Source organism: Channa argus, chromosome 9 (genome assembly GCF_033026475.1).
Source record: "Channa argus isolate prfri chromosome 9, Channa argus male v1.0, whole genome shotgun sequence".
Classification (NCBI taxonomy): Eukaryota; Metazoa; Chordata; class Actinopteri; order Anabantiformes; family Channidae; genus Channa; species Channa argus.
The window spans coordinates 14,116,450-14,144,185 of record NC_090205.1 but is presented as its reverse complement, the minus strand read 5'-3'; the positions used below and the strand labels follow the sequence as shown (position 1 = coordinate 14,144,185).

Sequence of the window (27,736 nt, the reverse complement as noted above, 5' to 3'; positions counted from 1 at the left end):
AGAAAATGAAACGAATTGGCAACTTGTGAGCCTAAAATTCTTTGAATTGTGATATTTTTTTTACTGGGATACAAAACTAATCTTCAAACAGTTACTTGAATTCAGTTTTCCTTCAATACGTGTTTCTGCTAACAGTTCAGTGATGACAGGAAATGAGGGGAGAGAGGGGATTACATACAGCAATCGACGCCACTGGAGTGTGAACTGGACCCATTGCAATTTATGGCCAGTGTTTTCCACAATCAGAGATTGGTGTAAAATAATACCCCAAAATGTCTCTATATTATAAAATAATTAAAGATTTATGGAACAAATCAAATGCATTAACTTTATTAAACATGTGAGTGGAGCTATCTTGAGAGCGTACGGTTTTCCATCCTGCAATAGTATACTGTGGACAGGGTTTACTATTCTTTATAGGTTTAATAAAAGAAGGTTTTTTTGTTCTGTGTTTGCAGCTTGTTTACAGCAGCTGCCTCTAGTTGGTGGTTTCAGAATTACTTTGGCATTGTTGTTTCCTTATCCAATGGGTGCTAACTGGATAATCTGGGGACAGGACTTGTTGACCTTGCTAAACAGAAACAGTTGTAATATGGATAATTGTGATTATCAAATCAAACCAATTTTCAAACAAAGGCTTTGGAAATAAAAAAAAAAAAAGTCTAAAACTCTCATATAACCTGATAACTTGAAGGCCATAACGCACAAACACTGTTTAGTCGAAGATTAGTTTAAATTGTTAATGCTAGTCACACGGGGATAAAATTATTGTGACAGATTACCTACTGCACACTCACTAATTTCAAGCTCTCAGAAATCTAATGAGAAGATGTTTTAATGTGTGAAGGAAGAGGGCAGATAAGCTTTGTACCGTGTTCTTTGTCTGTCTTTCTGAAGCTGTCCATGGTGCTGAACAAGACTTTACTCGTTCTCTAACAGTGTTATCAGTGTGCTCTGACACCTACCGTGTCAGCAGTTCCCATCCCACTTGGGAGACTGACTCTGACAGACAGCTCCGCTGAGGGAGGCCTTTGTAGTGAACTGTCCTGAGAGGGAGTATTGATTTTCCCTTCTCCTACGTCTCCCCAGACTGCAGCAAGGTGGAGCCTAGCTGAACTAACTCCCTAAGCTCTTTGGGCCATTCCTCTCAGCTGTCCTCAGTGCTCTATAAGGACCAGCAATACTGAATAAACCCTTTTTCTATATGTGTTTGGGCATCTCCTGCATTCGAGCTGGTCAGAGCCCGCTCGTCGTTATGCTGTTAAATGTCACTCTCTCCCCTCCACTGCACATCAATAACTAGTGCTGGCAGTGCAGGACACCCTTCTTGGTTGTTCCATTTCCATTTGCAGTCATGAATACAAATTTCAGGATGACCTACCACTCTTGTAAAGATGAGGGAAATTTAATTTGCTACTGTTGCACTGAGCTGAAGCCGCCAAACATTAAAAAGCTGCACTGCATATTTTCCTGTAGTTCACATAAAAAAAAAAATAATAAAAAAATTAAAGAAAGCAAAAAGCTTACCTCAAATGCACACTGCGGGGATGGCTTTGACTTTGATGTACTTTCAGCAGACAACACAGCAAATAAGTTTACTACGAGTGCAGTGCGGTAATTAAAAACAGGAGTGGTTACTCTCATTTAGATGTTGTTTGTCTTCTTAATGTGACAAAACACAGCCGCTCATCAAAGCTCTAGATAAACAGGCATCTGTTTGCTCTAAGTTATCAAGCACCAAAGCAAAGGTCCTGAGGGATTGTGGCTGTGTGCTCTTGCTTTTAAACAATAATGCCCGCAGTCATTCATGTGACCTTAGACATTCAAATTTTACACGTCAATGTAAATGTCGGATTGTGTATGATCTTATGCAAAGTCCCTGTGGTCAAAGTTGTTGTGTGTAGTGCAGCATTCATACCTCTAACAGCAAAAGCAATAGATGGCATGCAAAGAGAATAGTGTGCATGAGGTTATAGTAATTAAAAGACTGTGAAAATGTATTAACCTTCCTTTAGATGTGTCTGACAGAAACCAGATCACACACATTCTGTAAGTCAGCATCCTGCAGCACAGACACAGAGGTGCCTGAAAGACTATAACAGTGTTTTTGAATGTTTTACCCAATTGTCTATCTAAGGCTTAACGTTCAATAATTGTAGCTTTTAGGATCTAAAAAGCATATACTTTAACTTTGATTTGGGATAAAAAAAGAAGTATTCATTCCAACACAAAGTTTAATTTGGCTGCACTTTCCTAAAACGATGCATTGTATTTAGGTGATCCCCTGCATTGGCCTGTCAAAAAACGGTGCCAGCTCACATTCCTGGTAGTTAACTGTTGAAAGCATATTTCTAATGTTTACTAATTGTAACTGCTAAAATAAAATGGATTTTATAATTTCTCTAAGCAACATAGGCACTTATGTACAACAAACCTATGGGCACTGTACAAGGCTGTGACACTGAATAAGTAAAAAAATAAATAAAAAAGTCAACTCAGGGTTTTCAGAGGATTTCACACCCCTCTTCTTCTCTGCTGTTTGCCTCTTAGTTTTTCTTTGGAACATCCCCCTCCTAACTGAGAGAATGGATGTGGTAGCACTCACCGGTGCTGCTTTTCGTGGGCCTGGATGGATTGCATGTAAGCGATGAGATTGTTTTCAGTGTTCCCCAGTGGACTGAAGCCTTTGGTGTTTGGTGATAAATGCCTCCTGTGTGGTAATACAGTGTGATTAACGGACACAGCCCGAAGCATGATCCCTCCTCTCCTTTCTCACCACACCTGAATCAATCATCTGCATGGAAATGCCACAGTCTTACAGCAGCTGCCCTCTTTTTTCACTTCTGGAGAGCAGAGATGTAGGATTTACTTTGAGAGACAGTAAATACAAATATATCAAGCACATGAGCATTTGCTCTGGTGACTGTTTGCTCACGCCTACATTGAATGTATTAAGACATATTAAGACAGAATGTATTAAGACATGTTCGATCTGTTAAGTCTGATCTGTTAACAATCATTATATAAAAAGGGTATATTTTGCATATTTTGTGTACACACATGTAAATTATAGTTTTAATTTGAAAGTTAAGAAGGGTTGAGTCATATTGTAGGTACATAATTGCGCTGTACTTATTCCCTCTTCTCATCTTTCCCTCCTTATCACAATGGAAATGCTGACAAGTTTATTAAAAAAAAATCTAAATTGTTTATATATTTAGAGAAAATCAGAAATTAGTCACTATAGTGGGACTTTGACAGCTTGAAAATTTGCATATCTGTTTTTCTAATGCCTCAATGTTTTCATTACTTTAAATTAATTGCTTTTTATCGCTATATTAATTATAAACTAATACGATTTTTTTAATGCATACAACTAACGAAAAACAATTAAAGCCTACCCTCTAAACATCCACGGAATTACTGCATTGTCCATTCTCAATGCAGGGGTGACCCAGTGGGTTGAATTTAAAAGAGTATCTCGACACAAGGTTCCTTACTGAGAAGTTTATGTGATCGGATTTGAGATTACGGCCGACATTTAAAAAAGGCTGCTGCAGCAGTTTTACAGAAAGCTGTGAAAACATATCATTGGAGGAGAGATTATGGCAGTAGCATAAGCCGTCAAATCAATCCCTGAGTATTTCTGTGCAAGTCGATAAAGGACCCAGGTTAGGCCCATTAGTCATGTTGGCACCTGCACTGCATTTCTAGAACTGAAACAATCCTGCAACATCTCTACACTCCGGCACTGGAAGCTCTTAACACTCAGATATTGTTTTTTTTCTCAATATCGTGGCTTTTATATGTTAGCAAGTAAAAATATAAATCAATGCTAATTTGTCATATCACATTATAAAATATGTTTATTCTGCCCCTTAAAATATTTAACAAGGCAATAATCAGCTTTCTAAAGGCATTTGTTGATATTTATGTGTACTGTTCAAAATGGACCACTCAAAGACACTTGTTATTGTTCCTTCCCTGTAAGTTATTATGATTCACAGACATGCCTGGCATTCCAAGTAAACCAAATGCCGCCAGTGACAATTTTCTCTCACCACCCTCAAACAGAAAATAAATAAAGTCACACGCTCAGATTCCAAACATAAGAAGAGAGGCTTACAGGGAATGATGAATAAAGCAAAGTCCACTTTCTCTTGCAGAATGGGGACTGATGAGAAGTTAACTGATCCTTGGATTTGTGAGTGGGATTTAAAGCTCTGTTTTGCAGCCATTCATCTGGCACCTCGAGAGGAGTGACTCACATTAAGGGGCATCAGATTCCTATGATGAGGCTGATGTGCTGTATCACAACACGTGCTGGGACATAATGCTATTTGTTCCACACCAGCACTCTGTGATGCTGCAAGATGTTACTCTACACTCCAGTGCTGCACTGTGGTTAGGACAGATTTTCAATACATGTGCATTATACTGTGGTCTGGGATCCCATTTATACTGCAATATTGTTGGTGGGTGTGAGCAGAAATTGATCCACAGAGGGAAATCCTTTTCCTGTGTGAGATAAACTATTGTTCTGTCACCACAACTTGTAACAGAAAACTCATATCTGATGCTTTTTGCCTCTACAGTAGTAGTAGTAGTTCACCAGTAGTAAACCAGTAGTTCTGGTTTGTAAGTATTAAGTGCTAATTTTGCATAATTCTTTTTTATAATAGATATCAAACATTAGGTAAATAAGTGTCTGTCCTTAATTACAGTATGTGCACTGCAGATCAAATATCTATAACGATATTGCAAAATAAAACAGGAACTAGCACCTATTTATAAATGCAGGAATTTAAGAGGCAATCTGGCCTGCAATCTGTTCAGTGAGATTATTCAAATCTCTCTCACAGCAAGTCTGACTGATTCCACAGCACAGGGAAGATGCAGGGGACACCAGCAATAAAGAATTTATTAATTGAACATATTTTATGGATTACTATTTTATTATTAACATACGTACATATATTGTGACTGATTTTGGTATAGAAGCGCAGCTAAAACAAACATTTGCAAAATTTCTTGCGTCGCCAGTCAACACAAACCCCTACAACATGAAAAGACTGAGAACCTGAAACTGCCGCTAAGCAACGAGCTGGTATGCTTTTGCAGCAGAGGATTAGTCCATGTCAAGGTGACTCTACCTGTGCTTACACGTTAAAGTGTGCCAGGTGCTCCGTCAACTACTGAATCCAAATTGGGGAGCAATGTGAGGCAGGCAGCCTCAGCTAGCTTCCCCACAGTATAACTTAACTGTCACCGGCTCGCCCCAGATAAGGACAGATGACCTTTCTCCAGGCTGTTATAATAAATCATCTCCAGAGGTGGTTATTCCTGGCACAGTCTCCTCATCAGGCCTCACAGGTATGACTAGAGAAATAACACAGCAAGGTACTACTGTCGGTAGCGGTTTGATATGTCAATGTATCAACTAAAGAAGCATATGAATGACACGTGTACACACGTGCACGCACACACACAGGCAAGGACATTCCACCATGACTTAACAAGGAGGCTAACCAGGTCTGCCCTGTTTAATTGCTGAACACTGTTAGCATGTTTCTCTTTTTTTCTGTTTTTCTTGCATTGATTGATGCTATTGTATGAACTAAACAATATGCTGTAATTACAAAACAAAAGATAGATGTTCTTCAGTTACACTGAGTCTTGGATTAAAGGCTGGTAAGACTGAAAGCTCAACTGGTTAAAAATGTTTTATTTTACCAAGACAACACAAACAGCTGTAGCAGCAGTTTAAAGCTGACAATCTCCAAAGCAAAATTTATGAACTTGGTGATTGGGCAACTCCTCAGCAAATGCCAAAGAATTTATGGTAAAATCTTCAAGTTCTGTGCAATTACTTTCTTATGTATTGTTTATAGTAGAGAAGCAGAATGTTCGTTTCCCAATCAGAGGCAAACAAAGCCAAAGTTAACTTCCCCTCTGATAACAGGAGCACTTGTGCAGTTCAGCACCAAACAGACCACATGGGTGTATTAAACGCAGTATCTGTGAATCGCTGCACCAGCTGACTCATTTCCATTACACTGATGAGTACATTTAACTAGATCAGTAAGGCGTGCTTTGCTTCTCTTCTTTTTAACTTCAGTCCAGGGTGTAATTGCATGCTGATGAGAAACAGACTCTGAAGTGGGAGTTGAGCTCCATGACACCAGATCTGTGATCTGACGGTTCATGATGTCATGCAGTTCAGAAATAGTTACAAGGTGTCTATGGCATGGATCAAATTAAGAAAACATGGTGTTATTGTTTTAGGTAAAACAAATGTGTTGTTTGTCTGATACAATAAATTATTTGTTCTATAACTTTATTTGGTGGATTTAATTTAGCTGTTTTTAAACTGATCAACAGAGAGATGCTTTCATGTCCGAGAAAAAAAAGCTTATGAAGTGGCAGCTCTATAGGCAGATTTAGGTGTGGGGCATGTGCTCCAAGGTATTTTCAGGGACTTTGAAATTGTATGGATGCATGCCAAGGCTTATGCTTTTCAATAACCTATTTCTGGGGTAGCTTGTGGTGTTCGTTTGTCCTGTGACAGCCCCTTGCCTGCTGGGAATGTGTGTTTTTGTTTCGTGTGCTGCTTGTGTTATATCTCACAGGTAGTGGGCATTTGGGTGAGCAGGAGAGGGAGCACCTAGGCCCAAGGCTCCTGATCAGCCATAAAAACAGCTGCCTTCAGTCCACGGTTGCTCGCTCACTTGCCTGCCACATTGTTCTTGCTTGTTTCCTGCCACAACACCCCTAATGTTCACACACACACACACACACACACACACACACACACACACACACACACACACACACACACACATACTCACACTTACTGACCCATTGATTTACACACCTCATGTTCTTTGTAATCCATTCTTTGTAAATATTTCAGAATACAGGTGTATTTCTATTACAACTCTCTGAAACACATTCACTGCACTCAGGTGATCTCCATTTAACTGACTTCAAATGGTGCGAATACTTATGAATTCACTTGTTTTCTCTTTTACATTTCACCAATTTACAAATTGGTGGAAGTCCAAAAACATTTTTCCACATGAAAATAAAGAAAATAAGCAGTGCATGGCACCCAGGCTTTTAAAGATGGTTACTGAGAGAAGAAGTTAGCAAAACTAGGGCAGGACTTTACACTGACATTTATTTCTATGGCACTGGTGTTTACTGTTCAACTGATAACCGTTACATAAATGAATAAAACTCCAAAATCTGTTGAGTGCCAGTTTAATTAATGTTCACAAGCTGCAGCTACGAGCTGAAAAGAAGACCAGGTTGAACTTAAATTGAACCAAGTGAATATTTTTCCCAAGGACTCTCAACACATTGGAACTATTTATTTTACAGCTGCCTAATTTAAATCTTGAAGGTCCTGATTCGGAACTAAACATTGATCTTGATTTACTGACATAGAATAAACATTTCTATCTGGGAAATTCTAACTGTTGAAACCAATGTGAGATCAGCTGATGGTTTTATTAAAGAAGACATATTACTCTGTTCAAGTTGTTATTCAGACCACTCTGGTTGTTTATCAGGGTGTGACAGAATGGTGCCTATTAGCTCTAATTGGCCTATTAGCATTGTCATTAGAATTATTTTAAAATAAATAATATTTTTTTTATTTTGTGCATTAAAGTTGTATTCATAAGCAATTTCACATTCTGTCAGATCAGAATTCTGTCAGATCAGAATTTAATAGCATTTCTGGACCCGCCCGTATCTGGGAGCAAAAACACATTTACAGGATTCAAGTCTTACAAGCTGGCTTTTACAAACAAGAATCCCAGGAACCTATTTGACCCAATGTCCCCCCTTTAATCACACCATAAGAGCTTAATCAGACAATTGAAGATTCATATTTGCCAGAACAGAGAGGATTTTATAGGAGCATCAGAGAAGTTCCAATCCAGCTCTGGCAAGCTGCACAGCTTTCATTACGTAAAGTGGTTTTTAGAGAAGATGGTGATTTTCATTCATACTAGATCTCGAAGTCTCAGTCTAAATGGACAACAACAAATATCTATAACACTCATACACATGCAAAGCTTTCATTGCTATTACTACAATGGCAACTCAATATCCTTTTTAGGTGCTTCATGTATGAAGCAGATTTCTACAAAGAACACTCTTTACCCTTTCCAAAAAAAAAAAAAAAAAAAAGTTTGTATACAGCATTGAAAACTAAATTTTTTTGCCATTTTTCTATAAATATGAATTTAAAGATATTCCGATTTCAACTCAAATAATTTAGATAAAGGGAATTGAGTTAAAGAAATAAAACAGGAAAATGTGAAAATATCTATTCATCTAAATTTGAACAGAAAGAGAATCATGCACCAAGAGAATGACTGTAAACATACTGTAAAATGAATTTTGTTTTCCTTCTTATTTACACATGCAGAAAAAACATGTGTCAATCCATCTGATAAATGAAAGTTAGATACTGATTCTAGTACTGTTATAGCTTACTTTTTCCTATCTAGGAAATTCTGAAAGAATTACAATAACAAGATCATGTAATCATGGCAGGACACTTTGTAGGAAACCATTGCTCTCCAAACATTGCAGCACACCTGCATTTTGCTAAAGGCCACTGTGACACTGTAATACTATACTGGGAAACAAAGATAGAAGTATTTGGGAAGAACACACAGCACTACTACGGCATAAAAACATGAAAACATCTTCCCAACATTGAAGTACAGTAGAGGGAGCATCATGATTTGGGATTGGTTTGCTGCCTTTGGAACCAGACAACCTGCCATTACGGAGAGGGAAATTAATTCCCAGGTTTATCAAGGTGTTGGAAAAAATGGAAAAGAATTCCTCCTGAACATTGTGCAGTTCTAGCGCTGCTATCGAAAATACTTGTTAAGTTTTTGTTGCCATTACTTTTTTTTTAACTATGTTCAATATAGTCAAGAAACATTATGATTGTTTGTATTTGATCTTTTCACCCTTTTTTTGTCACGCATAAACAATTCCTTCACTGTGTCTTTTTCTTGTCATGGCGGTGAACAAATGCTTGACATATGCTGCTGCGCCCTGTGTGGGGGTAACACTTAATTATCAAACCAACTGGATTACTGCAGACCTGCCAGCAACAACGACTTGAATTAATGACACAAAAAAAAGCAATCTCCACGACCTGAAAGTCCAAGGCCTGCAAGGGCACTCTTAGCTGCACACATAATAAACATCCCATCACTGGGATGAGCACTTGGCCTCCTACATCTAAAGATATGACCAGAACAGTAAATCTGCTCAACTTTCCTCCTTCAGTTCGTCTGTGTCCAGAGGGCAGCCATTACTGTGCTGCTTCACTGTGTCTCATTAGGGCTGTGCAATTTCACTTTCTGACTAAGCACAAGACTTCAGTACACAGAAGAAAAGATCATGTCTATAGAGTGCAACAAGAGAATTTATCAATTTAATATCAGTTAAATTATATTTCATTAAAATTCCAAATTCTTGCTTTTCTATTAAATGTGCTATTTGGTGTAATCTTACATAGACTACCAATAGTATCCTACCACACCAGGCCTGCCAATATTTCTAAACTCACATTCCAAAAATTAATTACAAGTTTAACAAAATGCAGTGTTAATACTTTCAAGTCCTTAAATGTTTTGAGAAAATTGAAATATTAACTTTTACAGAAAGAAAACAACAATAATATATGTTCAATTACAAAAAGAAGACCCCACATTACTGAAAATACCCAGCATTGGTAGATGCCATGCACAGGTAGCAGAGTGAGATGTGCACAATTGAGAGATTGAAACTGTGGTAGCAACCAAGCGGTAATTGCAGCCCTCTTTGCATCACTTATAATTAATAAAATATGATGTGCAGAGTGTGCTATGTAAATATTAACAGCCTGCAGGGTTGTTATAGAAATTAAGATAATGTGAATGTTTTATTTTGATGACTGTAAAGAAATTTTACCTTTTCATAGAAAATATTAGCCAAGTTTGAATTTGATGTCAGCAATACATCTCAAAAAAGTTGGAACAGCGGCAACAAAAAACTGGAAAAGTAATAGCCGCAAATCAAAAACAAATTGAGGAGCATTTGACAACTAATTAGGTTAACTGGCAACAGTTCAGTAACATGACTGGGTATAAAAGGAGCATTTCAGTGAGGCAGACCCTCTAGAATGATGGGGAGATGGGGAGAGGTTCATCAATCTGTGACAAACTGTGCCAAAAAATGTGAAAATATTAAAGAAAAATGTTCCTCCATGTAAAAAGACTTTAAAGATCCCATCATCTACAGTATATAATATCATCAAAAGATTCAGAGGGTCAGGAGGAATCTCTGTGTGCAAGGGACAAGCCCGAAGGTCAAAACTAGATGTGCGTGGTCTTTGGGCCTTCAGGCAGCACTGCATTAAAAAAGGGCGTGATTCTCTACTAGACATCACTGCAAGAGCTCAGGAACACTTCAAGAAATCACTGTCTCTAAACACAATTCACCGTACAGTCCACAAATGTAAGTTGAAGCTTTGTCATGCAAAGCAGAAGTAATATGCAAATACGAGCCAAACTCGCCACCGTGCACTCATTTAAAATCATTTAAAATGGTCAAACGCAAAATGGAAAACTGTTCTGTTCTTTTTGTAAAACGTGGACGTCGTGTCCTGTGGACTACAGAGGAGAGGGACCAACCAGTTTGTTATCAGCAGACAGTTCAGAAGCCTGCATCTCTGATTGTATGGGGGTGCATAAGTGCCTATGGAGTGGGCAGCTTACACGTATGAAAAGTCACCATCAATGCTTAAAAGTACATAAAGGTTTTAGAGCAACATATGCTCCCATTCGGACAATGTCTATTTCAGGGGAAGCGTTGTATATTTCAGTAAGACAATGCTAAACCACATACTGCATCCATCGAAACAACATGGCTTAGCAGGAGAAGAGTCGGTGTGCTGATCTCGCCTGCCTGCAGTCCAGACCTTTCACCAATAGAAAAGATTTAGTGCATCATAAAACAAATAATCCAGCAACAAAGGCCCAGGACTGTTGCTAGAATCCTGTATCAGACAAGAATGGGACATTTCTCTCCTAAAACTCCAGCAACTGGTCCCCTCACTTCCGAGACATTTACAGACGGTTGTTAAAAGAAGAGGAGATGCTACACAATGGTACACATCACCCATCAACTTTTATGAGATGTGATCTGCCATCAAATTCAGTTTCAACATCTGATATCTTGTATATGTTCTATTGTGAATAAAATATGTGTTCATGTGATTTGCAAATCATTGCATTGTTTTTCTTTACATTTTACACATCTTTCAAACTTTTTTTGGAATTGGGGTTTTACTTACTTACCTGATAAATAGTTATCTCAGTGAAGCAAATAATTCCCCCCTTAAACTCTAGCTAATACTTCCTAAGACTGAGGACATTTCCTTCACCTTCCAAGAGACTGAATGACAGATATTTTCAATTTAAAGTTGCTCTGATCACAAATGTACAAAAAGGTCAAGACAAAAACAAAGCCAAAGTCACTAGTCATAATTATAAACCTAAGAAATAATAAAATAGTTATATGTTGTAAAAATATCAACCACTTTGAAAAAAAGTTTCTCACACATTGCACAAAACATACATGGGCATCGTGATCTAGACTTCCATATCCAGCATTTCAGTGGTGGACATCCTCCATTACTGATACACAAAAGGCACTTTCCTCTTTGCACTTCATCGAAGGAGAACATTTAAGAACTTAACCTGTGCATTGGCTTTGGTCTGTTTGTACTTCTGAACTACTAAATGTTTAACATGCATAAGCAACAAGAATGTCCCTAATGATGATTAAATATATAATTGATAAAAACTGTGACATCACCAGATGCATAACATTAATGATCATAAGTGGGACATCTCTGCACTTAAACTGTTTATTCATGTATTGCACGTACATTCTGGGCCGGCACCCTTTCTCAAAGCAGCAAGAGTGTTACAACCAAGCACAGGTGAGTTGTACAAGTTAATCAAGCACAAAGAAATTGGTCAAAAAGACAAACTTCAGTAGGCATTATTTAGTCATGATCACATCATGATTCCTAATGAAGTATTTGGGTTTGCACATTTAAGTATTCAAGCTCACCTGCGGTAGGTTTTAAAACTTTTACTGCTATAGTTTACATGCAGAGGAAGGGACTTCCCAAAATATTTTGTGCAATGCATGAATAAACAATTTAAGTGGAGTGCTGGCTGCCCTACTTTTGATCATTGATTTTTGCCTTTGAGGATTCAACACTCAACTACACAAACTGAGTTGATTTATCATGTACTATATGCGTAAAATTACCATGAGGGTGCAGTTAAAAAGGAGGGAACAAAGATAAAATAAAAAGTGGAAAAAGCTCACACTGTCCAAAAAAGTAGCACTTTTTAAGTTACTGCACTGAATATGGTTTACATCTCCATATGGATGTTTATGGCCTTTATACAAATCAGGAATTAATGTACCTGCTATAAAAGTGGATGAGACGATAAAAAACACTGGAGCTTTTTAACACTTGAAAACTGTACTTTTTCCAGTTCAAATGTAGATTGTTAACAAAACAATACGTAGCAGCAAATGTTCTTATGAATGGAACAGAACGCAAAGAAGCAAGATGATTTCCTCGCTTGAAATGAATAGAATGAAAACTAGAGGTATGTACTCTGCGAAGACTGCTGCACTACATTTTCTACAAAAAATAAAATAGGTTTATCTTTTTTGGTGAGTGCTGAGAGGTTGAAGCTGTGTCTTCTTGATACTGCGACTGGCACTGCAGTCGGAAATTTTCAAATTCTACTAATTTTTACTTAAAAATATTTTTTTACTAAAAGGTTTTACTAAAATAACATCTGAAAGTGAATCAAAACCTACCTACCTACCAATATAAAAATGAAGATTGATTGAATGACTGATATGCTTAATGTCTACCTGGTGGCGGCATGCTGGTCTGTAAATGTTTCTTTGTAAAGTTTTAAATATAGCTCTTTTCCTAATTTTATGTTGATAAACACAAACACAAACAGTTGGCGGCTCTAACCAAACCAACACCTAATTATCTTTTTTTCTAGCCAATGACCTAACATAAATGGTGAAGGTAATAACATGGTTTTGATGCACTGAAATAAATATGAATCGCTGCAAGAATGTAAATTCACAAGTCTTGGGCTGGGTGTGAACTGTGCTTATCAACGATCCATCCAGTACCTTTAACCACTTATCCTGGTCAGGGTTGCGGGGAGCTGGAGCTTATCCCAGCTATCATTGGGCAAAAGGCAGGATGCATCCTGTGAAAACTCCACACAGAAAGACTGCAGCTGGTGGGTAGATTTGAACCAGGGATGTTCTAGCTGTTAAGCGGCAGCGCAAACCACTGCACCACCGTGCTAGCACTCATTAAAACTAAAAAATCTAAATACACCAAAGTGATATATTCCTTGCTACAGTAAAGGAACAATTTAAAGTATAACATTTAAATTGATCCTCTACTAACTCATAGACTGCCCACTAAATGTCACTAAAACACCTTATGAACTTTTGTAAGCTTTGCAAACTCTTCATTCAGCCAGCCAGATTCAGCCAATAAATCTCATCTTCTAGATAGAATAAGAGATGTTGATGTTTACACCAGTATCACATTATTCAGCAAGAAGGATGCTACTAACTTAGGTTCATTTTTACATGATATATAAACAGAAAATTTGAAAAGAAGTTTTCACCTCAGTGTTTCAATGCATGCTTCGTATGTGCAATAGGCTTTGGTTTGCAATTACTGCTAAGATGATGTCACGTAAAAGCCTATGTTCCCTCAACTGTCAATGTGTTTGGGGTCAACGATGATGTGCATGCACCGAGGTGATTGTGTTCTGGTTAAGTGACCCCAGATTTACATGCAAGGTGTGTCCTCTCTGTTTCTTTCTTACTAGGCTCTTGTTCTATCAGTGACAAGTTTGCAGAAAAATATGCATGTTTTTATTATACTGTAATCCTCAGAGTACATTTAAGATCTAATTTGGTTGAATTTGCTTATTTACAACACTGTGACTATTAAAATGTGATGATAGTACAGATGTTAACAGATGGGTAATTGGAAATCTACAAAGTCAAAGACAACATAATTTTTTAAAGTAGTATAAAGTATGCATAACAATAAAGCTGTGCTAGTGTTTTGAAATCTCAGTGACAATGTGCTGACAGCATAAAATAATGCAGTGAGAAACTAGTGCAGAGCAGTAAAAAGCAACAACAAGTATTCCTTAGATACTGACCTGCAACCTTTAATTTCATGTGCCAAGCACTTGTTATTACATGATATGTTCAGACCTATCCCTTTGTACAAGTACATTTTGAAAATCAGCTTTGTGTCTTGTGACCCAGTGTCATACTGAATGTAAACCAGAGTTAATCCAGACCAAGAAGTTATATAATGAATGTGTAACAGTCAGAAATAATTCTAGCAGCAATCCTTGGTACAGGCCTCTGAAATCACCTTGGAGGAAAACAACCCCCTTACAAGCCATATTCATCCAACAGACAACATCCACATTGCAACTTAAGAGGACAGCACTTAGAGGTATGTTTCTCCAAAAAAGCCCCTGAAGATCCAGCTTGCTTGCTCCACTTCTACCATGACTGACAGCACACTCCAGAGGAGCCACGCTGCAGGACATGCACACTGATCCAGTCTGACACGCCTGACGTTCTTGGGCCGCATGGCCAGCTCACTGTGCAGTGAGCCCTGCCTGGCTGAAAAGGCCATACAGTGCCATGCTTGCACGGCCATTGCAGCCTACCTTGGCCCCCCTCACTGCCATCTCAAGAGCTGGCAAGGTGAATGCAGGGGACTGCAGAAAGACAGCCACTCAATCTGAGAGGCTCTCAACCGCAAAACAAGGGCATGCCATCTGAATTTGGCAGTGATGTAGGAGTGGAATTCTCAATTGCACTCTTGAGTGGAGTAAAGATTTTTGTAACAAGTGGATTATTTCATCTTTATTACAAATGAAGGGTGCGTTTTAGTTTGACCTTATACCATTAAAGATATTTTAATTAAGCCATTGCTCAAACACGTAATGATTTTGAAGATGAAATTTGCATAATGCTATTAGTCATCTCTCTTAGTGGATGTGCTGCGTGCAATGGACGGTTAGCGAGGGGGTCTAACATAATGTGTCTGCCAACATCTTGATGGAAGCAGAATAATCTCAAAATAGATGCTTCAGGAGGCCACTGAAGAACATGGGGCGAGAGGACTGTAAGTGCAGAATAGATGTTGCAGCTGTGAAATGAAGAGCTGTCGCATCCACTCTCCCGCATAAAGGAAACACTTGGCACAGCAGAAATAAATCATGTGCTCATGTACTTCAGCATGTGATTGTTTTCTTTTTTTAACAAGAAAGGAAACTGCAGTTTAAATGCCAAGCATCAGTGACAAAGCACTTGGTCAGTGCCTTTTGTGTAGTTGTGTATCTTCGAAAACACAATTTATTTTAATGAACGGCATAAAGTGCAATGCAGTAAACAACTACAAAACATTGTGACTGTGCACTGAAGAATACAAAGATCCACTTTGTGGAGGCTCATGCAGTGACCACTTCCCTAAAGTACTACTTCCCTGTATTACTGTACTGTATCTTCGTCGCATGGACAAATTCTAATTGTCTATTGTATTGTACTTTCAGAAAAGTCTCTGTAAGATAACTTCATGCACTAAACTTCCTCGGATAGTTTCAACTCCTGAGATGAAACGGCTTCAAGTATAAAGACTTTGTCAGCACAACAGCATAACAGTAGTCATCTAGTACTGCACCTCAAAGGAGCTCTGACAAATCACCCCAAGACACAAAGAGCAAAGATGCAGAGGGAGTTGTATGCACCATTGTTTCTGACTTCTTGACTTAACTATATCTTGGCAAGGGGGAGACACTGACTAACTATCCCACCCTGTCCTTAGTCCATTCTCACTCACTTTACTGTTCCATACATTAAGATGGGCCTTTCAAAACTACAATATCACAACCTTTAATTGACATTTTGAAAGCAGCTACAAAACAAGCATGGCAGGCACCTACTCTTTCTTTCTCTCTCTCTTACACACACACACGTCTTTCTATCATGTGAGGACACACGTTGGCATACAGTAATGCATTCTTTAGCCCCTTACTCAGCTTTTAACCGTCATAATTAGGCCAAAAATGTCTAACCCTATAAACCTAAGATCTTATCTTACTCCTCAAACGGCCATTTGAACTTGTAATGAACGGCTACAATGACTCAACCATTGTTTTTCTGGACATAAGCAAGCACAAGTACAGGTACCTTTTATTCCTCTGGGCCTCCTTCTTATCCATAATCATGGGCACACAGTTCGTTAGCTCGGTCCAGTCGGCGTGCAGTCCGCAGCTCCAGCCAGTAGAGAACCGGGAGAAGAGCCAGGACTCCTCTTTCCCTGGTCGGTGACAGGTGCATTTCTTCTGTCCGGGCTGGCAGTCGCACGGTTGCTCCAAGCGAATATTCCTCACCAAGTGCCTCCCGAAAGTGGTTCCTCCGGTTTTCTGGATGTGCAGAAACACTATCACATCGTCGCCTTTGATGTTGAACTCCACGTGTCTGTCAAGGTCTCTTTCGGTGAAGTTGAATTTGGACGGTAGTTTTGGAGGACTGTCGTCCTCCAGGTCTTGATCTCTGTAGTAGTCATCGTTGTCCTGGTACGGGGTGGAAAGTAAGCTTACCCCACCTAATTTCTCCCCAGTCTTAAAGTGGCACGAATTGCTTCCAGCGGGACAAATGTACTGGTAACCAATCATAACAAAAAGCACAGCCAAAACCGGAACCAAGATGAGCTTACTGGATCTATCATCCATTATATCAAAATAGTGTCTTCATTCCATTAGGCTACTGGGAACAATAAGTAGCGCTCATGGGTTCTTCCAGATTTACTCTTCTTCTTTGCCACTAATCGACTAAAGGTGATTATTGAAGTGCCACATGTTGATCAGATAACACCCACGAAAAACACATAATCTTTACTATAGGACAAGTCCACCTTTTGCTTTCTAAAAGGTTGCGCACCGTGTGCACTGCGCTGGAAATCACGTCCAAAGACAAAAGTCATGGCATTAAAATATTTGTCTGTCCAACTTCTGAAGCCGGTGTACAGCTGCATCTGTGCCGATGGCTCCCATGCTCCGGGATCAAGTTGAAACTGAGGCAGTCTGAGGCAGAGTTGTCAGCTTTGCTTGTCGTATATTTCTTTCGTGCCGATGCGAGTCTAAACCGCAGTTTAGCTCATCTCGGTGATAGACTTTCAGCAGAAATATCGCACGGCTTGGACTGCTGAGCAGGAGCCTCCGGCACCATCCTAGAGCATCCTTCGCGGGTTGAGGCGGTCTGACTCACTGTGCTGAAACAGTGCTTCTGAGAGGATGCGGCTGCATCCGCGCAGACAAGTGTGCGCTATGCTCTCGTCGTGGTTGGGCTGGAAAAGCTCTACATCCCATCCCGTCCATCCCATAATCTTGTTTAACACAGTGTAAAGCCAGGCGCCCACACGGACACTGAACTGAGACACCATGGAAATGTAACTCTAGTAGCATAAAAAACCCCGATCCGCTGTAACTTTCTGAAGCATATTTATTAATCTGTGTGCTTAGAGCCTACACTTGCCAGTGTTTACCAATTTGATGTCAACTAACCTATCTGTTCAAAACCAATGCTGTAGGGAGGAGCAGTTATCCTTGGAGAAGAAATTATTCACACATCTGCAACCAATAAAACAGGCTGCAGTGGCAAGAGATTTACAAAACGTTATGCTGCAGACAACTTCTGAATATTATTTAAGTTAATGTAATGACAATTAGGCCATATTATATTTAAACTAACCAATTAACTTTTTTAACAAAAGCACCTTTAACTGAAATGTAGAAAAAATACAGGAACTTCAATCAATCAATTTATAAATGAGGTTTTCCTATATGTTGCAGTAACACTTTATTTAGTCTCCTGATTTAGCATTTATAAGCATTATACAAAGATTTAGCCCAACAGATACATAGATACTTTAATGGAAAAAAAAATTGAGATTCCTATATTGCAGTAGCTATAATACAAAACACTTAAACAGAGAGGAAACAATGAGGCTTAGAGGTTAATGTAATATAAGTTATAGACACAAAAACGTATGCTTCAATAACTGACATGAACATAGAATATATATATATATATATATATATATATATATGTATATAGAAAAAGATAAAAAAAAAACAATACTACACTGTGTAATAGTGCAGGTCAGGTGGACAATCTGAGAAACTGTACAGTAAGGTGAGGGATTGTCTTTGGAGTGTTTTTCAGTGGTAGAACTTTACAATACATTGCAATTAATAGTTTTGTGTAACCTTATTGTATGCGGCTATAAAGGCATATTTAAGTGCTTCTTATATGGTTTTACTATGTTGTCATTTATAATCACAAACCTCCATTTATAGATGCCTACCTGAGAAGTTGTATTTTTGAAAAAGTTCCCAATATATGTGTTATATATATAGCCTTATGAAAGCTAAATAGGGCGAAATCATGTTTATTTATTTATCTCTCTTAGCTCACAATAACGTAGGCAAAGGACAGTGCAAGAACTATTACGAAAAATGTCATTTCTTGTTTGAGTTATTTTGCTTCTTATTCCTGAGTTTTGACTCATCCAGGGACGTCTGATACAATATAGACGGTGTATCTTTGATTAGATTACATTTAATCCTTTAGCAGACGCTTCTATTCAAAACGATTTACAAGTGAGGTACAAGCCAAGCAAAGTCAAGGAGAAAACATCAAAGCAAGTGTTTACATTTCATGAGGTGCAAGTGCAGGAAAGTTACAGATAATCATCAAATGAACTTTCTGGGAAAACCGCAAAGTCAAACCTTGAGTGGTAAAACACGGCTGTGTTTTGCATGATACACGAAATATATTGTTATTCACAATTGCAGGTACGTTCTCAGCGTAATATTGAGTCTCCAAGATATTGCCCGTGAGACGGCCAATTCCACATGCTCCAGTGTTTGGTGGGAAAGTGTTTGAGCTCCAGGGTCTGCCTTTTTAGCTGTCTGCCGTTGTGCCAGAGTAAATCCTGGCATTGGCATCTTGCTTTATTTAATTTTCCACTGTTTCGACGCACTTTGACGACCGAAACAGCGTGACAAACTGCACCTTAACACAATCATCCGCCTTACTTTTTTCTTTGTTTAACAATTTATTCACTCCCGAGTGACGGCCAGCGCGAGCCCCCCCGACCCGCCTCAGCAGCCCCGGCAATTTGGCAGCTGAAGGGACCAGCTAGCTGCCCAAAATACCTACCTACAGCCCTTTGCTTTGTATGGGAGAGGGCAGCTTCGCTAACAGGGTGAGACGTATATCGACGGAAATAAACGGCTGGCCAGTATCATGAGCGAGTGATATTTGTTTGCTAAATTATAATATTAGTGTACCTTTTTGAATTTCTAACTTTTGTAGGCAGTTAGTCTTTATGTTACGGCTAGCTAAGTTAACCTCAGTTCTGACCCCACTCAGCATAACGGTGTGTTAATTTAAGATATAAGAAGCTTTAGCTCTGCAAAAAGAGGCATGTTGACATAAATCATTTCCAAAACGACTTTTGCTACGTCACGCTAAATGTGTGAGTTTTTTTTTAAAGATGTCTGTTTGCCTGTGTTGTTGTGGTTGAGAAAATAACTTATAGCAACTACGTGGCACCTCTCGATCCCAAGAGGAACCGCGCTGACCCCGCTTTCTTTCCGCTTTCTTTTAGGTTCATGGTAACGCCTCATCAAACCGGATATAATGAGTAAAATTATTGTGCTTTCACTGCTGCTGCTGAACATGCATCATGCCATATCGGCACCCAAAGGTGTCACTGCCAGTCTGAAAGCCAAGTGGAGCATTACACCTTTCCTTTTGGAGACAAGGTACTCATTCCTGGACATGCACGTTTTCACTCAAATCAAATCCAATCCGCATTAAACAGGGCCGAAGCTAGGATTTTAACCTCTTGAGTCCATCTCATCCTAAAAGGGTGAAAGGTATTGGAACAGCAAGCTCGGTTTGTTTGTGTTTGCTGCAATCTAAACATTTGGCTTTGGATCATTGATTAGGGGCAGGATAAATCTCCTCCCAAGTGATTTGATGCTATTTTCTATAAAATGCAACCCCAAGCCATGACACAACCTCCACTTTGCTTCACAGTTAAACCTGTATGGTTTAGATAATTGTTTGAATGCTGTTGGTTATTGACCCTTAGTTTCATTTTGTTTTGTGCAGTGAGTTCATTGGAGAAGATGGAAATGAGAAATTCTGGCAGTTTCTTGACACTGTGAAAGAGCTCACTGTGTATAAGCAAGGAGGTATGTCTGAAACGCCATTACTTAAATTCTAGCACAATTTTAAATCATTTCACACCATGATAGGTGTGAATCTGTTCTTAAAAGTCTCAATATAATAAATGTTGAAGTTGATGTGTATTACAGAGTCTGTGCGCTCATACTACAACTTGATCATTAAGAAGGCTGGCCAGTTCCTTACAGATCTTCAAGTTAATCTCCTCAAATTTGCTCTGGCCCTACGGTCATACTCACCAGCAGTTCATGCATCCCAGCAGGTATGTTGTGTTAAAAATAGTATGAATGAAACTCTCATAGACCTTTTAAAATGCAGAGCAACTCAAGCAGGGTCTGTGTTTTGTTATAGGCAATCACATTGTCTGTTTAGCCTTGTCTTGACCCAGAGTGCTTTGCAGGTCTCATTTTTTTCCTTCTGTTGCTTTGGCATCATTTTAAATAACATTATTCATTAAATTATTCTCAAATTAGTGTGTTAAAAAGTCCACATCAATAACTCATTTTCTGTGTTAGGATAATTACCTGTAATTGATCCAGTGACAAACAAAGTTGTTGTCGACCAAAATTGATTAGACTGCCCTTTGTATTACTCTCTCATGCATTTATCAACATGCTCTTTGTGCATATTAATTTATGCCATACATCTTTTATATGGTCTAAACCTGCCTACTGTATGTAATTTTAACATATTTAGTTTACAGGTTTCACAAACTAATTTACTATGAGAAAGCCACCACATTTCCTGAATATGGAACAGGCAGATATCTGATCATAAGCAATATCCTGCTCATGCCAAAAGATAAGGTACAGGTAAAAATGTTCCATATGTGTCCATTACAGCAGAGGTCAAAGATTCTCCTCACAGTAAGACATTGGATGTGCTGTACATAAAAAGCTATGGCCATAAAAGATGGGGTGGCTTTCTGTGATTTGTTTGTTTAGGCACTTGTTTTAATTGCAATATAGATTCTAAATAATGCTTGTACTGTAAACAGGAAGAATACATTGATTGGTATATGCTATTAACCTTTTTCTAAATTGTTTTTTTATTTTACTATCTGCTGTGAGTTTTAAATGTGTTACTCTGTTAAGTGTAGACTCATTTTTAATATAGAGTGAGAATTTTATGCAATTTCATTGCACTTTGCAAATATGTTTGACATAACCTGATTGTCTAAGTTTTAGCAATAATGAGGACACAGTTCATTTTAGTCACAGTGATATACTGCTTAATAAATATCTCTAATTTAGAAAAGTGTTCAATTTGAAATGAGTAATGGCCTTTTGAAGGTGTAATTAAGTGTTGCGCTGCACATTGTACCAAGGTACTATATGGTGACTAAGAATATAGAGCGTAAGTCAATCAGGGTTTAACTTTGGCCAATGCCAATGGGGGAGGGGAGATACTGGACAGTATGATTAGAGAGCTATGTAGAGCCATGGTTTTTTTTTTTTTTTTTTTGGACATATTTCATTTTCAAATGTTAAATCATATAACGGTCATAGATGCATTTTAATGTGAGTATGGGCAATAAACACTAAATTCAAGCCATATTAATATCCCAGTTAAGCCAGGGTATTATAGATGGAACCTTTTGTCTCCTTTCTACACTTAACAGATAGCTAGTGATGAGCCTCCACCTGAGGGTTGCCCTGCCTTTGTCTCCATCCACGGTCAACATAGCTGCAGTACCAAAGAGATCAAGAAGCTCTTGAAGGCAGCTGCAGGCAGGTAACATGGGATTGCACGTCTTCATCATCTTCATCTTTGTAGATAAACCAAGTCTATAGAGAATTAATTCTCATACTTGTTTTTACAAAATATTTTTGAAATGATATTCATTCATTTCCTGATCCCTCCAAATGTTTGTAGGCCAAAACCATATTTATACAAGAACGATCACAAATACCCAGGGGTCATTAAAACGGATGTCCCTGTTGTGATCCTCTATGCTGAGATTGGAACCAAGAAGTTCACCACTTTTCATAAGGTGCTTTCAGAAAAGGCTGAAGAGGGCAGACTTATATATGTGCTACGGCATTTTGTAGCGGTGAGTAGCAGTGCTTTTTACAGCCCTTTATTAGTGACATTCCACTTACTATTTGAGTATATATGCTATCATGTGATCTACCTTGTTTTGATATTGTTTTCCACACAGGACAGGTCTGTTGTAATGTCACTCAAAGGAAAATATAAATAATAAATAAATATAAACAAAAATGTTTTATGTTAATACCTCTGTAGCCAAAGCCCAATATAGCTTGTTTCTCTATGTTGTAGACCTTTATTGTTTCATTTTAGAGTTTCATACTTAGATGATGATGCTCTTGATAGAACAGTGATGCAATATTCATTTTTGTGAAATACTGACAAAACAAGGATCAAAATGGTGCCCTAGCAACGTTCAAAACAGATTTCCCCAAATCTATCAGAAAACCTAAACTCTGAGATACAGATTCCTTTGAAAGAGTAAAAGGTGCTTTTCTTTAAGATGTGTTGGAAAGAAATGGCAGAGCGTGGGTGTGCAAGTCCTCTGATTGTGCCTGTGGAAGACTGAAGCGGTGCTTTGAAAGTGGGTAACATTAGTGTCAAGGCTGGATGTCAGTGAATCTGCTGCCATACGTGGCCGTCCATGTGTATCCATGAACATCCAGAACACATAATTCAGACATCCAACGCAATTGAAAAGTCTTTCCTATTTAATGCACTAAACTGATCTTAGGCGGTAAGACCTGGCTTGGAAACAGTGTTCTGATTCAACTAAGTGATAAGATATGGTTGGACAAAAAAGGCCCTAGTCTAGATAATAAAAATCAAGCACAAAATTGACCGCACCTTATAGTTGCACTATATTATGGGAGGGAATTGTTTACACCATTCCAACTGACTTTGCATTGTATGTGATCTTAGCATCCCCCATTTGCTTTGCTGATGCAACATCAAACGTCACATTGCTTGCAAGCTTTGTATGTAAATATAACTACATTGTATGCTGGATCCCACCGCTGCAGGATCCAAAACCTCAAAAGATGCTTTTATCTGGCTATGCTGTTGAGTTGGCTATCAAAAGCACAGAATACAAAGCTGTGGATGACACCAAAGTAAAAGGTCAGTTGGTAACATATCAACCATTCTGTGCAGGACCTTGCTGTGTCTGAGACAATTAAACACAAACCTTTTTTCTCTTTGTAGATTTAAAGACTGTTACAAACCCTGACGATGATGATAACGATGAAGTCCAAGGTTTCATTTTTGAAACATTAAAGTAAGTAGCTTAACCATAAGATTAATTTCTGTGAATATTTTTACACCTTTTTTATCACTTGTCATTGCTGCAGGGCATTCTGTGCTTTGTGCAATGTAATATTAAGATAAAAAAATAAGTGGATTATATTTGTATTTTCCTCTTTTCTTTTTCTTTTTTTTCCACCTCTCTTCAGGAAGTCTCACCCTGAACTGCAGGGGCAACTCACTGAGCTTCGCAAACATCTTCTGGAAAGTACAAATGACATGGCTCCCCTCAAAGTGTGGGAAATGCAAGGTACTGAGTTTCTGTTTTAGTGGTAATTGATTGTTAGGAGAGAAGTTCTCCAGTACAGTTGAAATTATAGTGATAATTGCACATTTTGTTGTTAAGCTTTGAAGTTACTGTGTTGTTTGTATTGTGAGCTTTGATTAACAATTTTATCACAGCTTCTCTGTCATAGCACCTTTTAATATAATAAGCTTTGAGATATAAATCTTAACATTATGCACATTCATAGATGTTTCAATGCCGATTTCATTATTTTGATCTTCACAGATTTAAGTTTCCAGGCAGCTGCAAGAATTATGTCTGTGCCAAAATTTGATGCTCTGAAGTTAATGCGAGACCTTAGTCAGAACTTTCCAAGCAAAGCCAGGTAAGAAATTTATATTTTTTTCTCTCTTTGGCTGAGTAGCCAAGACATTTGACATTACAATTTTTTTTAATGGAAACCTTACTGTCTTACAATGTGTGAATCTATCCATAACAAATGCTGGCATTGCAGTGCAAATGAAATATACGTTTTATAAAATGATTTGTTTGAACATTACTACTTTCCCTCTGACACCTGTTACCTCCACAATAAAAAGATCTGTTTTACAGAGATCTAATCAGCTTTTTTGATGTTTGCTTATTTTGGCTGAGGCTGCTTGTAATAACACCAAAAAGTGCTGAGCAAGTGTGTTTACAGGGATTTGACTGTGAACATACCATCTTGAGAGCCCACAGGTTTTTGAAGATTAAAAGTGGCATTTTACTGCCAGCTGGGGATGTGGTAAAAGCTGATGGTGACTGTACATGTTTTACTGTTCCCACAGATCACTGACAAGAGTGGCTGTAAAGCAGGAAATGAGAAAAGAAATTGAGGTGAACCAAAAGGTGCGATATCATATGCAGTTTTCCCACATGATGGTGCAGGAGGTTTTCTTTGATAACATTCTTTTATCCATCCATCCATCCATTATACATAATATTTTTCGGAAAAAATATTATGTCATATGTCAAATATTGACATTTTATTAATATTTTTTGCCTGACCTATGTGACATTTAAGGTCTAATCGCTCATTTGGAAGTTTGGACATTGGACTAACACACACAGAGCTTGTTCTTTCAGCACCTCAGTGAGACCATTGGTGTTCACCCGGGAGATGGGGAACTCTTTATCAATGGACTACACATCGATCTGGACATTCACAACCCTTTCAGGTGGGAACCAAGCAGGAGGGAGAAGTAGTCTGCCTCTGTTCTCTCCAGGAAGCTTCAGACTTGTACAAGATTAGAGTTGATCCAGGCACAAACCAAGTTGTTGTCGATCAGTGTGCAGCCACTCCAGCCACTACTGCACAGCTACATTAAAGTTTGTGTAGAAATTTACTTGTGATTTTCGTGTTTTTTTTTTTTTTTTTTTTTTTTTTAAAGCATTTTAGACATCCTCAGAGGTGAAGCTAAGGTGTTGGAGGGGCTTCATAACCTAGGCATACAAGGAGATCATCAGGGCAATTTGCTAAGGCTACCTGTGAACGCGGTTGATGACAACTATGCCCTAGATATCAGACATCCAGCTATAATGGTGAGTCCATAAGAATTTTTCATCTGCCTCATTTTAACACTGCAGGCATTTTTTTGTTCTTTGTGCGAGGTTGTGAATTTGTGTATCAGTCATCAAGTTACTGCAACAGTCTCGAGGCTGCCAAAAACCCCAATTATTAACTAGGAAGTTAGCCAAGTAAAGCTATCAATAAAACACTTGCAAGTTTTCATGTTGGCCCTCTGGCCATTTTAAGTACTATAAAAATGCCAAAGAATTAAAGCTATTAAGCATGTCCACATTCAACCAATATGTCTGTCATTTCAGCTAGCATTTTCAGTTATAGAAATAAAATGTGAAGTATAATTGTCTAAAAAAAAAAAAAAAAGAGAGACGAACACAGAAAGGGTTGAAGAACTAAGTATATGTGGCAGGAAGGCAAATTGTTACATCCCATTTGTAAAGGCTTGATTGGTACACATCACTGTTAATGCTGGATTGTCCAGCAATGATGGATCACTTTGCATATGTGAGTCTGCTCATTTATCATAACAATGCATAGCTAATACAATTCTCTAATAGAGTTTTATAACTATAAATGTACACATCAGCCTACAATGTTGATATTTGACTTAAAAACACTACTGTGTATAAAATTACCTGAGCAGGCAGGTTGCTCTATGGTTAAGGTTGAATTTAAGCTAAATAAACCTTTTTCACCTGATTAAATCTTCAACATATAAATTGGTTAAAGGAGAGAAATTATACTTTGGAAAGTTTCTGATGTAACACTCGACATTGTTTTTATTCTGGTGATGAATAACAGGGCACGCTTATCACAACACTAAGTCAATAATATCAAGTACAAAGTTTAGTTGTTTAATATGCTCACACCCAGAAAGTCAGTAATGCCAGTTTTAGCTACTCAATGTCTGTGGAACAAAAAGCTTTGAATTTGGTGGGAGAGGGTTGTTCTGGAGGTTAAAATGCAGAATGGGGGAAAAAAAAGTAAATTATTGTAATGTCTCAAGTCCTCAAATTTATTATATGCATGTTTGTACTTAAAAAATAATAGTTTAAAAATAAATAAAATGTAAATATAGTTTATTGTTGTGTTTTGCAGTGGATAAATGACATAGAGAATGACTCGATGTATCGAAGCTGGCCTTCCGGTGTACAGGAGCTCCTCAGAGCCACCTTTCCTGGAGTCATCCGACAGATCCGACGCAATTTCTTCAACCTGGTGAGCTAACGACAGCAACACAGTTCTTGATGGTAGCGGTGATGAGGGAGGTGGAATTGGATAATGTCATTGTTGTAGTACACTTGTTACCCTGACAAGCCTTGCAAAACTCTTACTGTCAAAACAGTCTAAGATTGAGTTTATTTTTCTGATTAATGTCGTTGTTAGGTGCTGTTCCTAGATCCAGTACAGGAAGAAAGTCTTGAGCTGGTCAAACTAGCAGATCTTTTCTACAAACATAAGATTCCCCTGAGGTTGGTGTTGTTAATACTCACACTGCTGTTTATGTGGTCCTTTCTCTGCATTTATAATCTTTACCAGGTAGTGATTCTCATTTCACTTCAAATTGAATACTGGATTTTGTACTTTTTCCATAGAATTGGATTTGTGTTTGTTGTCAACACCAAAGATGAAATTGATGGCTTCTCAGATGCGGGTGTTGGATTTTACAGACTACTGAATTACATTGTAGATGAGTACGATGTATCGCAAGCTCTAATGTCCATGGTTGCAGTAAGTATTTTACATGTATAAATCTGTATATTTTTAGCAAGGACTTACTGTCAAGAAATAAAGCCCACGCCGTACCCGTGCATATTTAGTTATGCCCCAGAACATATTTTATTGTGCATTGTGTTATCAAACAATTTTAGTCATTATTGGGCTACATCAGTGAGGATATTTCCAGTTTCCCAGGAGAGTTGAAAATTGACAGTGGCAGTGATGGTTAAATCTGATCTAACTTGTTGCCACTTTCTTGCAGCTGTACAATAATGTTGATGTAGGAGAGACATTGTCTGTTGACACACTCTCTGCTTACCTGAAGAAGAAATTCCCTAAAGCCAATGCTGAAAGGATTCTAGGTGTGGACTCAGAGTATGATGACAAAAGAAAGGTAAACGTTTCTTTTTGTCTTTGTGCTCATGGAAATAATAATTATTACTTAATAAACAATTTATTCAGCGCAACAGCCAGGATTTATTCCATGATTT

General features: G+C 38.2%; 2 protein-coding genes across 6 annotated transcripts in view; one reads left to right on the top strand and one right to left on the bottom strand.

The window, feature by feature from the left end:
• Positions 1-17,741, bottom strand: part of hs6st3b (heparan sulfate 6-O-sulfotransferase 3b) — a 57,238-nt gene extending 39,497 nt beyond the window's left edge. Inside the window, exon 1 of the mRNA XM_067517143.1 lies at positions 16,372-17,741. Coding sequence (XP_067373244.1) covers positions 16,372-16,916 — 545 coding nt within the window. The 5' untranslated portion in view covers positions 16,917-17,741. The remainder of the gene's footprint in view (positions 1-16,371) is intronic.
• A 1,562-nt stretch (positions 17,742-19,303) lies between these two features.
• The window catches only part of uggt2 (UDP-glucose glycoprotein glucosyltransferase 2), a 32,716-nt gene continuing 24,283 nt past the window's right edge, over positions 19,304-27,736 (top strand). For 3 of the 5 annotated variants that reach the window (XR_010915176.1, XM_067515648.1, XM_067515645.1), the window contains exons 1-17: positions 19,460-19,726; positions 19,859-20,015; positions 20,368-20,450; positions 20,574-20,704; positions 22,064-22,176; positions 22,318-22,495; positions 23,457-23,553; positions 23,638-23,710; positions 23,886-23,986; positions 24,248-24,347; positions 24,790-24,850; positions 25,088-25,179; positions 25,393-25,543; positions 26,625-26,744; positions 26,913-26,998; positions 27,122-27,257; positions 27,508-27,639. Coding sequence is in view for 4 of the 5 variants with exons in the window: in XM_067515648.1 (XP_067371749.1) it covers positions 19,891-20,015; positions 20,368-20,450; positions 20,574-20,704; positions 22,064-22,176; positions 22,318-22,495; positions 23,457-23,553; positions 23,638-23,710; positions 23,886-23,986; positions 24,248-24,347; positions 24,790-24,850; positions 25,088-25,179; positions 25,393-25,543; positions 26,625-26,744; positions 26,913-26,998; positions 27,122-27,257; positions 27,508-27,639 (1,779 nt within the window). In the remaining variant the exon portion in view is untranslated. The other 2 variants (XM_067515646.1, XM_067515647.1) reach the window with 2 other exon arrangements.